The sequence below is a fragment of the Schistocerca gregaria genome, chromosome 4, assembly GCF_023897955.1.
Source record: "Schistocerca gregaria isolate iqSchGreg1 chromosome 4, iqSchGreg1.2, whole genome shotgun sequence".
NCBI classification, from domain to species: Eukaryota; Metazoa; Arthropoda; class Insecta; order Orthoptera; family Acrididae; genus Schistocerca; species Schistocerca gregaria.
Genome location: NC_064923.1, coordinates 721,067,951 through 721,080,050, shown reverse-complemented (window position 1 = coordinate 721,080,050; position 12,100 = coordinate 721,067,951). Strand labels below are relative to the sequence as shown.

Sequence of the window (12,100 nt, the reverse complement as noted above, 5' to 3'; positions counted from 1 at the left end):
GAAATGATTGTCATACAATGCTGTTCTGTGTCACGTTTTAATACATCTCTTGATGAGTAATGAACTGGTTTCTGGCCCATTGTGTGCAGCACCAGTTACTCTTTTCAGTTTTTAGATAAGTGGAAGATGAAGTATGGAATGGAGCTAGAACAACAATTAGTAATGTCGCCAAATGTTGTGAGCAGGAGAGCAAAAGTAAAGAGTAGCTCCACTCTCTCTCTCTCTCTCTCTCTCTCTCTCTCTCTCTCTCTCTCTCTCTCTCTCTCTCTCTCTCTGCCAATGAGATGAACAGTGAAATATACAAGAGCAAGCCTCAGTTCTATAAGAAGAATTAAGAATCTCTGCAAAGATAATCCTGGAAATCATCGGAACTCCTGCAAAAAAAAGGAAATTTTTGTTCAAGTCTGCTTTGAAACTGCCTTGCACTCTGTCTGAATTATGGTAAAATAGTCATCTCGTTTAATGCGTAAAAACTATTATTCACTGCAGAAACCTCTGGTGTAGATTTCCTTAGTTTTAAATACATTTCTGCATAGAATGAAGTCCTGTTATGAAATTTTTAACAATTTTGGTTTCATGTGGCCCAAAATCTACTACACTGTCCAGTCACATTAATGTGACCATCTGTCAGAAGCCTGAATAACCATCTTTTACAGTGCAGACTGCTGTGAAACTTGCAGGAAGAGAGTCACTGAGGTTCTGAAATGTACTGACAGGGATGTGGCACCATGCTGACTTCAGTCATAGCCAGCTGTACTAGGTTTCTTGGTTGGGGAACAAGATGCTCCCACAGACTCTTGGCTGGGACATGGTCCCCAAGGATATATGCATACTTGTGTTGACCCATTGTGCCTTTCCGAATGACAAAAACTTTCCTCGGAGCATGCGAACGGTTTAAAAACTTATCTGTTTCAAAATTCTTCCACTCCTGGCCCAAACACCAATGATCATGCCCCTTTGGACATCAGATAAATTGCTCCATTCCACATTATGACAGTGACTGCACTGTTTTCCATGTCTCCCTGCATGCTTTTTTATACCCTCCACAGCTACTGCTGCCACCTGCTGTCTCTGAGCACTTATTGAATGCTGACATCAAATACATATGCTGGTCACATTAATGTGATTAGACTGCATGGTAAAATTCAGTTGGAGAGGTGTCTGGGGCTTACAACTGATGACTTATCCTTGGTACAGAAAACTGATCTCATTCTGTGGAAACTTTAGCTGGTACTCAAGGAAAAGATCAACTTGACTTGATGTATTGAACCTCTGAGTAATGTTTTGTTGTTAATGGGATTCACAAGGAAAAATGTGTATAATTAGGGACCTTCAATGCTAGAATACGGAGATATTACTGATTTGTGGTTTGTTTCATTGTAAAAATGACACATATTAGGGAAGCAGCCACAGAAATAATCTATGTCAATGAAACCTGGAGGAGGAGGAGGAGATTAGTGTTTAACGTCAACAACGAGGTCATTAGAGATGGAGCGCAAACTCGGGTGAGGGAAGGATGGGGAAGGAAATCGGCTGTGCCCTTTCAAAGGAACCATCCCGGCATTTGCCTGAAGCGATTTAGAGAAATCACGGAAAACCTAAATCAGGATGGCCGGAGACGAGATTGAACCGTCGCCCTCCTGAATGCGAGTCCAGTGTGCTAACCACTGCGCCACCTCGCTCGGTGTAATGAAACCTGATAGACATTAATCAGACAGAAATGTAGATAGAACAACAATGTTGTTGACATTTGGGACAGGAACTCCCTCTACGAAACTTATTGTTGGAAGTGTTTGATCAGAAAGGGATTCATCGGGGAGACCTAACTAAATTTTTGTGCTAAATCCCCAAAATTGCTTACTTCCATAGTCAAATGAATTTTGAAATCTTTGGAAGGTGATAAGAGAATATGGTTGTCTCAAATATTCCACCAAAGGCAGTCATAATGATGGACAATGCTTCATACCATAACAGACAGAACAAGGCTTCAATGGCTATGAAAAAGACATGTCCTCTGCAATGAGAGTGTGAGGAAGCATGCTTGATTCTCTTTAATTCAAGAACATAGACTTAATGAAAAGTTGTACATGGTTGCTAAACTAGCTAAAGATAAAGGCCATATCGTTGTCTCCTTGGTGCTTTATAATTGTTATTTAAATGTGGTGAATCTGGAATGAGTGGCAGGGAAAAGGTTGTTTAAGAAGCATGACATTACAAGGGACATGTCCAATGACTCCCTGCTTAAGATTGCCAGTGAACCCTCCTGCCAGTAGCTGCAGATAAGTGAGAATGGCACAGTAGGAAGATTCAACAACTAGAAGAAGATTACTGGAGGCATGACATTGTTGCACCTGCAACAGACAAAATCATTTTTGATCCTGCTGAATCAGACAGTGGCACCAGTAGTACAGAATGATGCAGAGATGAAGAATGTAATGAGAATGGTTCTGAGTGATTTATGCATTCCTACAATTCAACTTTATAAATGAAATCAAATGTTTAACATTTTATCATTTTTATAGATACAATATAAGTTCAAAACTACTGGTTTTTTTAATTTGTCTATGAGTATGAATACAGAATTAGTAGCAATAAGCACCATCATTCAAAATGAACCTGTCAATTTTTATTTCAAGAATTCTGTTAGGCTTCTGTTCAGTTTTTACTTTCACAGATGTGTTATGTGAAGCAACTAGTTCAATTGCAGTGCCAGTACCTCATGATGAAAGCATGGCTTGTCCACTCCCCACCCCCACCTCCCAGTGCCACCTCTCACCCGTCATCTGTCCATGTGCTGGCAGTTGCTGGGCAGAGAACATTGAGAATAAACTATCATACACATTTATATAGTGAAACTCAGTTCAAAAGTAGCCACTTCAGATTCTGCTGACAAAAAAGGTCTTTAGCTTTAGAATCTGAGTTACAAAGAAAATAGAAGCCGAGATATAAAATTACTTAATATCCGACCTCTCCACAGTGTCTTATGGAGCAGAGGAATCACAGGTGATCATGATATGATACCTGCTGAATGTGGTTGGTGAGCTTGTTGGTTTTCCATGATGCTATTTGAGAGGAGTAGCTTATATACAAGCTCCAGATTTAACACTCACCCTTCTTCCATAATCCTAATCATTATCAAGATCATCACTATTGTCACCAGCAACAACAATTAACAATGCACTATGGGGACACTCAACTCAGTCATGAAGTAGAGTTAACCAACATCAGACACAAGCAGTCCATATGGCATCAATTAGAAAGGCGTGCACATAGCCATGAGTACATGAGTCAGTAAGGAAGTTAATTTATCATAAACAATTATATCTACTTAAATACTGCAATAATTTTTAATTGAAGGTAATAGAACTGAAGGAATATCTACTGAAACTAAGTAGAAGGCAAAGTACAATGAATATTTACTTACCATTAGCGCTTCTTTGATTGCAGTAACTGCACTCTGCAGCACATTTTCGAGCTTATCAGACCACATTTGAGCCTCTGCAATTTTATTATTTAGCTCATTTTGTTTTCTAAGTGCCTTTTGTAATTCCTGCTGTGTTGCCTTCAGCTGACTGTTTCTCTCATTAGCCTCTTCCTCAAGCTCATTTAATTCTTGCTGGAGTGTGGCTGCAGTATTTGCCTCTGCTTGCAGTTTCTCTCTCTCTTGCTCCATTCTCTGTTGTTGGCTTGTTAATGTTTCAATCCGCTGGTTATTATGAGTATTAATGTTAAAGGATAAATTACTTTGATTTGGTTCTTATTCTCAAATATTTATTACAATTTTCAACACAAATGTTAATCATACATACTGTTTGTTGCTCAACACACATAGTGAGAGCTTGATGTTTCTCTGTTTCATAAAGTTTCATTTTTGTTTTCAAGTCCATATTTTTCTCTTTCAGCATTTCATTTTCTATCTTCAAGTATTTGTTGGTCTCTAACATCTTGTCAAGCTGAAACATCATCACTGAATACACAACCAAGCACTTATTCAAAATGCAATTAGATATTGAGTCAAATGTATCACACACAAAACAGAAAGGGTCTTCAATTGTTAATTATTAGTACCGAGCAAGGTGGCACAATGGTTAGATACTGGACTCGCATTTGGGAGAATAATGGTTCGAATTCCCATCCAACCATCCAGTTTTAGGTTCTCTAAACTGATTAATGAAAATGATTTCTTTGAATAGGGCATGCCTGATGTCCTTTCCCATCTTTCCCTAATCTGAATTCATGCTCCTTCTCTAATGACCTCATTGTTGATAGGATGTTTAACTCCAAATTTATCCCCTTGCCTTTAAGTGTGGATGGCCACACAGTGTAGCAGCTCCCTGCAAATGCACTTTTGGTGCTTGACTGCAAGAGGCGGAGTTTATCTCTTTTATCAAAATCATAGTAAGCAACAAATTAAAAATCAACAAGAAAGAAAACTATAGCAAATCCAACTAAAGTTTGGTGCAATTTATGTGGATAATGGTTAATGAGTGGAATGGTTTCCAAATGCACCAACATTACCTATGTAAGCAATTTCCATACAGTTTGCAGGAGAAAGAAGTGGGTGATGACAACTAAATCATTCAACTTAGTGACTTTCTACTGTTACTTTGAGAGACGTTGTTCACTACAAGAGACATAGTTTTCTGCTGTGAACAGATTACACAAATGGCTTGCAGTGCTACTGGTTTTCACATGGTAGTTTTGTGTAGTGCTACTGTGTTGGCAGTAAACTCAATATTTATATAGATTGATTTCTGCAATCTCAAATTGAGACATGCTTTGATTAATGAAAATTTGTGCCAGGGCAGGACTTGAACCTGAATTTCCTGATTTTCACTCATTTACATTAACCATTAGTCTATCTGAGTGTGACTTGAGAGTTGACACAAATTTTCATCATTTCTTATGTTTTTTCTTATTACTTCCAAACAAACATATGTGGTCTTCATTTTAATGGTGGTGGTGGTAAGTTCCCATGGGACGAAATTGCTGACATCATCGGTCCCTAGGCTACACACTACTTGGACAGCAAACAGCCATGCCCAAGGCAGGACTCAAACCTCCGACGGGGGAGCTGCGCAAACTGTGACGAGGCACCTGAGACCACGTGGCTCTTCATTTTGCAGTAGGAGCAAACGAGTAATGGATATGATGCAGGCTCATGAATTACACTGCCACAATGGATATGTATGAACTGAATCTACTTCACTAATATGAAATAGGTGGAACTGAGAAGAATGAATTGAATGAAATTCTGTAAGTGAAGGACACTCGGAAATCCAGAACACCAATGTGATGAAATTTGGTGTGACTAATGAAAGTTAGAGCCAGAATCCAGATATACTCTTTCTTGTGAACAGTCACCTTAACCATTTGGCGGTCTCAGCACACCTAAAGGCCTGATGATTCAGATTTCCATTGCCACTGTTACCACATCCTTTTATTTCCAAACACTGAAGCCTGAGGTTCTCCCACAGGAAATGTGGGAGTAGCACCACTGGGGGAATGGATTTCGTGGAGGATCGTAGCTTATTCTACAACAGTAATAATATCAATTAAATTACATTCATTAAAATGAAATGAAGAGAATAAGTGCAGATGAACTCTATGAAGATCTAGTGACACTGAGCAATATCAATTATAACTGACCATAAATGCCAAACCTGCAATGTAATTAATTCTTCTTCTTCTTCTACTTCATTAGGACCCTTCAGGAACACATGTGACTTGTTTTGCACATCATCTTTCTTCCCAATACCTCTTAATTCTCTTGCTTCTTCTGTTTCTTTCTTCTTCTGTTAAGACAACTTTGATTTTGGTGTCTGGACACCCGTGACTATCCACCAACCCTTTATACTTCTCCCTGTCATGTACTACTGCCTACAGATTCCTTTCTTTTATTCCTACAGCCTTCCAGTCATTTCTGACTTTCTTCACCCAGTTGTTTCCTTCATGACATGTTGCATTCCATATCTTCTTAGTCAACCTCTCCTCATCCATTCTCAGTATGTGCCAAACAAATCATAATCTCCTCTTCTGTATCTCGCTCGATATGGGTTCAACATTTTCATACAGTTCTTGTTGTGTTCTGTGTATCATACCAATGCAGGCTATACAGTGTTTCCATTACAGCTATACATGATGTGTCATTTCACAGGCGGCTCTCCCTTTGATAGTACGTGTTTAGCCAGTTACAGAGCTGGTACAGGTGGCGGTAGGAAGGTGCATAAGGCAAGTCCTATAGCACAGGTGGGGGCAGGGGGAGGGGGAAAAGAAACTATTCTAGGTGTGGTCTGCAAAATGTCATACAGAATGGACCTCATTTCAGGGCATGATTTTAGGAAATGTTGAAGTAGCTGATTAATACATTCAAGACCAGGATAGTACTGAATTATAAGATATGTACACCTAACTTGTTATTAGGAGGGATCGGCAGTACCAGAATTGAATGTGACGTCCTGGGAAATATGCTTTTGAACTAGGATGGCGGGATAATTATGCCCACTGAAGACTGAATTGATAATGGTAGTGTATTGCTGTAAAGAGCCTGCATCTGAACAAATATGTTAGCCTTGAGGAGGAGGAGGAGGTTAGTGTTTAACGTCCCGTCGACAACGAGGTCATTAGAGAGGAAGTGCAAGCTCGGGTTAGGGAAGGATGGGGAAGGAAATCGGCCGTGCCCTTTCAAAGGAACCATCCTGGCATTTGCCTGAAACGATTTACAGAAATCACGGAAAACCTAAATCAGGATGGCAGGAGATGGGATTGAACCGTCATCCTCCTGAATGCGAATCCAGTGTGCTAACCACTGTGCCATCTCGCTCGGTTTTAGCCTTGAATTCCACGACTGTATGAGAGGGAATGTTTGATATGGAAACTATGGCAGCTGTCAAAATGTAAGTACTGTTGTTTGTTAGTAGGTTTAATATGAAATGAAGCGAGTAGCTGCCCTCGATGTGGATGAGGTCAACACCAAGAAAAGTTGAATGGGATGTGGAATAGAACCTCATTCAATTTAACTGGGAGAATGTATTAAGATATTCCAAAAACTTTACCAGGTCAGCCTCACCATGAATCCATATGGCAAAGATGTCATCAAAGTATCTAATCCAAACCTTGTCTGTCATCACTGACACCACCTTCCTCTGTACCAACATCCTCTATGTACATGGTCTGTCTGCTGATGAACATTGCCTCAAGCGGTGCTCACCTACTTCCAAGTGTATGGCATCCTTTCTTCTCACCTTAATCAACTTCATACTTATGAACAACTGTTTTACCTTTGAGGGGCGGACATATAAAAAAAATCAGGTACACGGCCATGGAACCAGGAAGACTCCTTCCAGTGCCAAACTTTGCATGGGTGCTTGGAGTGGGCTTTCTTGGGATGCATAAGCCTTCAGCCCCTGGTTAGGTTTAGATACACTGATGACGTCTTTGCCATATGGGCTCATGATGTAGCTGACCTGTTTAAATTTTTGAAATCTCTACATACATTACCCCAATTAAATGTCACATGGTCATATTCTGAATCCCACGCCACTTTACTGCATGATGACCTCAACCTCACCAAGGGCCAGCTACAAACTTTTTTTCACATTAATCCTGCAAACAAATAACAGCACTTACATTTTGACAGTTGCCACCCTTTCCATGTCAAACATTCCCTTCCATACAGCCTTGATGTTTGAGGCAAATATTGCTCAAATAGTGCAGTAAGAGTAATATGTCGTGCTCATCCGCGATAATCTTGTAGATGTCTCTGTAAATCCTTCACCACGTAGAGGAAGTGTTTAGTCACAGACAGACACAATGAAAATACTATTGCTTCTATTCTACCCTCGATTTCCCTCATGAAGTTTATTTTATATGATTACTGGAGTTCAAACAGAAAAATGACATCTCCACATTAATGTTGTATTTAGCACAACAAGGGATGCACAATGCTGCCACAAAAATTTCTGATCACTTTTTTTTTAAATTGAATTGAATTTTATTTGATCCTGTAAGATTACATTGTGTACAGTAAATTTACGTGTAATATAAGACATGTCAAAGTGTTAACATTCCTTATCATTTATTTTTCTACACCTTTAGCTTACATTTTTACATTACTGATAATGAGTAACAATATATACAAATTTAATGGCATAAGTATTCTGCAACACTGTAAAACTCTTTTTCAATGAGATAGTCTTTAAGTTTCTTTGGAAAGTCATTGTGAAGTACACTATCTTTCAGGGTTTTGGGCAGACTTCTTAGTAGTCTGATACCAAAGTACTGGGGTCCTTTTTCTAGCATTGCCAGTCGGTGGGGTATGCTCCGTACTTCATTCTTCTTTCTTGTATTGTGGGTGTGTACACTAGCAATTGTAATCCAGTCCTCACTACCTTTTGTGATGTACATTATTGTTTTGTATGTATACAACGATGAAAAAGTTAAGATATTTAAATTCTTGAAACAGTTTCTGCATGTTTCAGAGGTCTTTCTTCTTAATATGGTCCTAATTGCTTTTTTTTGTAATGTGAACACTCGTTTTGTCTCTTGTTTGTTTGAGTTTCCCCACACTGTCACTCCATACTGTAAGTATGGTTCGAAAAGTCCATGATACACTGTACACAGAATGTTCTTGCCTGAATACTGTGATAGCTGCATCATTAAGAATATGACAGGGCTCAGTTTCTTACAGACATTATTAATATGTTTTTCCCATTTCAGTTCATTATCCACAAGAATACCTAAGAATCTAACAGATTCTACTTCTTTCAGCCTTGTTCCATCAACCTCTAAATCCATGTCTACAGCCTTTTCCTTGTTTTTAAACACTGCATACATAGTCCTTTTTAGATTTATAACCAGTTCATTTTCCAACAGCCATTGAGCTGTGACATTTGCAGATATGTATGCTCTTCTCTCAAGCTATTCCATATTTTGGTCACTATTTAGTATTGTCATGTCATCAGCATACAATATTTTCTTTTCTTCCTCCTCAACACCTATATCATTAACAAATACATTAAATAACAATGGCCCCATTACCGAACCTTGTGGCACTCCATATTTGATGGATTTGGTTTCTGATTGGTACGAGTTTCCTAATGATACATACTGCTTGCGGTTGCACAAGTATGATTTTATCCATTCACCTGGTTGCCTCTGAATGCCATAGTTGCTTAATTTTTGTATCAGCATTTCATGGTCAGTGGTGTCAAATGCCTTTGAAAGATCCAGAAACATTGCAGAGACAACCTTTTTCTCATCAAAGGACTGTAAAATGTATTCTGTTAGACTAACAATTGCTGATTCTGTAGATTTACCCTTTCTGAAACCATGTTGTGAGGGCATGAGAATGTTATGTTTGTCCAAATAGTTAACTAATCTGGTATACATAAGCATTTCTAGGATTTTTGAGAAGCCTGATATCAGTGAAACTGGTCTGTAGTTGTTGGGATCATCCCTACACCCTTTCTTGTACACTGGCACTACCTTTGTTATCTTCAGTTTTTCCAGAAAAATTGCATCTCTGAAAGAACAGTTTGCTATGTTTTTCAGTGGTGTTATTATCTCCTCACATACCAGCTTTATTACATGATTTGATATTTCATCATCACCAGCTGATTTCTTGGACTTCAGTTTCTGTATAGTTTTCCATAATTCATCTTCTGTGACTGGTCTTAAGAACATAGTACTGCATGATCTTTTTGGTACCTTAATACCCTTCTGTTTTTGACTATTTCTTTCCAATTTTAGGTTTTCTACTACACTGATATAGTTATTATTCAGTATGTTTGCTATTTCCATACCATCTGTGACCACTGTGTTGTCTATTTTAATTGACCTAATACCTTCTTCTTTGTTTGACCCATCTTTTTCCTTTCTTTCAGCATTGATTGCATTCCAAGTTGCCTTTGCCTTGTTTTTTGAGTTCGCTATAGTGGTGTCAATTGCTCTTGCTTTCGCTTCTCTTATTGTTTTTCTATACTTCTTTTTTCACATTTTACAGTTTTCAGCTTCGCCCATCCGCCTCACATCCTGAAGCTTCCTTCGCTGTTCTAGTATTTCACTGGTAATCCGCTGTGTTTGATCTTGCTGCCTTTCTTGTCTCTTTACTTTGGGAAATGCTACATTAAAATGGTACTTAATTGTTGAAATAAATGCATCATATTTTTCATTTACACTCTGGGCCTGTAGGGTTTCACTCCAGGTTTCCTTACTTACCCAACAATATAAGATGTCTGACATACAGCACTGTTAAATTTGAAAACAAATTTCTCCTTGACAACCCCATGTTATTTCATAGAAAAATTCCTATTTTTGTAATGTGTAAAAGATGGTGTGCAGGGTTTACTGACTCACTTCTGTATTATTGTTAGAGAAAAAAAAGAAAACAAAACTCTAGTAAATGATCATCATGTAGCCATATGTACAAACAAAATTTGTCATGTGAATAAAAATGAGTCAATCCACATCATTATGATTAATCATAGAAATGATCCATGGAACCTGAAACTAACTAATAAATCATCACATTTGGCTACAGAATACAGAAATAAAGTGGTACAATATGTCAAAATGTTTATGATAACCAGAAGGACACTGTCCAGCTGCCAAACTTTAATAACTTCAGCAGATATTATTATCACATATACTCAATAAGACAAAAATTCTATAGAATGTGTTAATACTCTCTTTGTATAAGTTAAAGTTTTCACAAAAAATTACCCCAACAGAAGTTTAATTGACTTTATAATTCCCTCATAGCTTTTCTTTCTTAATGTATTTTATCTAGACTGAGAATTATAACAATGCAGAAAAAATGTAATTAGGAACTATTTGCTTATGTGTTATTTAAGTATTACCTCATTGTTTAAAGCAATATTTTCTCTTATTGCTCTCTGAGTTGTAGCAGCAATTCTGGTTTGTGTTGCATCCTCGAAATCATTTGATAATTGCAGCAATCTAGTCTCCATTTCCTTCATAGCTCTGTGGATGTAAAATGCAAGTCCATACAATCGAATGCATTATGAAGTTAGTTGTTATTATACAATGGCACAATCCAAGTGGAGTACAATATAGTAAAGCTCATGTTTAAAAATTGTTTTCAACATAGCAATTCTACACGAAGCTATACTATTTTGAAAGTTATGCAAATGAATGAAAGAATATGAGGAATACAATGGTTTAACAAAATAAAATTGGAGCATTTTGAAACAAACATTAGAAGAAGACATATAAATACATCAACTAGGCTGTGACTAACACATCCTCTATTATATTCTTTCCTCTTGGAGTTCTACTCCAGGGAGATACTAAATGTTCACTCTAATATGACTCTTAAGCTTGATGACTGATGGCAGAAGCTGTGTCAATAGAAGTTGACTGGCCATGGCGGTACCAACAGCATTCATAATGCTGCCAACTTATCAACTTTAGCTAGCAGATGCTACTGAGTTTAGTGCATCTATGTACTTGTAAAAGAAAGCAGATGCAACACACAAATAGAAATATCATAGAAATATTATACTGCTTGTAGCTGAATGTTAAGCAGATTTGATATATTCAATGAAGACACTCTTTGCACATGATACTGACAGCCAAAGATGGTAGTATTGGAAACAAGTGAGTATTGGTCCAAGGTCATATGCCATCTTCTGACTTCTATCAAACCAGCAACTTGCATCAGCCACTGTGCCAAGAGTGTTCTTAGAGTGAACAATTAATGATGAGAATGACTTTAGAGGATTTTACAAAGTAGCAGAGAGGTGGTACCACACTGAAACTGGGAGCTTCTAAAAAAGCATGGTGTATCATTCCCATCTGCTATGTCCTTTTAGTCCCATAAATAACTTTTTCTCTGCTAATTTATATTATTTTTTCAATACATTTACCTGTTGACATTCAACACTACATATAAATCTCAAGATCCTATTTATACTTGATTTCATTTACAATTTATTATTCAGATGCTCATTTTGATTGTTCTGATTCCATCTGTGTAATTATTTTTCATTAAGGCACTGTTAATTACAAGTTACATTTAATTAAAATTAATACTACAGTTTGCTACATGCAAACGCCTATGAGCCAACAGCATAATTTC

At 37.7% G+C, this 12,100-nt stretch overlaps 1 protein-coding gene across 1 annotated transcript in view; it reads right to left on the bottom strand.

The window, feature by feature from the left end:
• The window catches only part of LOC126365815 (cilia- and flagella-associated protein 157-like), a 157,142-nt gene that overhangs the window by 64,478 nt on the left and 80,564 nt on the right, over positions 1–12,100 (bottom strand). The window contains exons 6-8 of the mRNA XM_050008406.1: positions 10,860–10,983; positions 3,810–3,953; positions 3,425–3,706 (exon numbers count right to left, since the gene is read on the bottom strand). Of these exons, the coding sequence (XP_049864363.1) occupies positions 3,425–3,706; positions 3,810–3,953; positions 10,860–10,983 (550 nt within the window). The remainder of the gene's footprint in view (positions 1–3,424; positions 3,707–3,809; positions 3,954–10,859; positions 10,984–12,100) is intronic.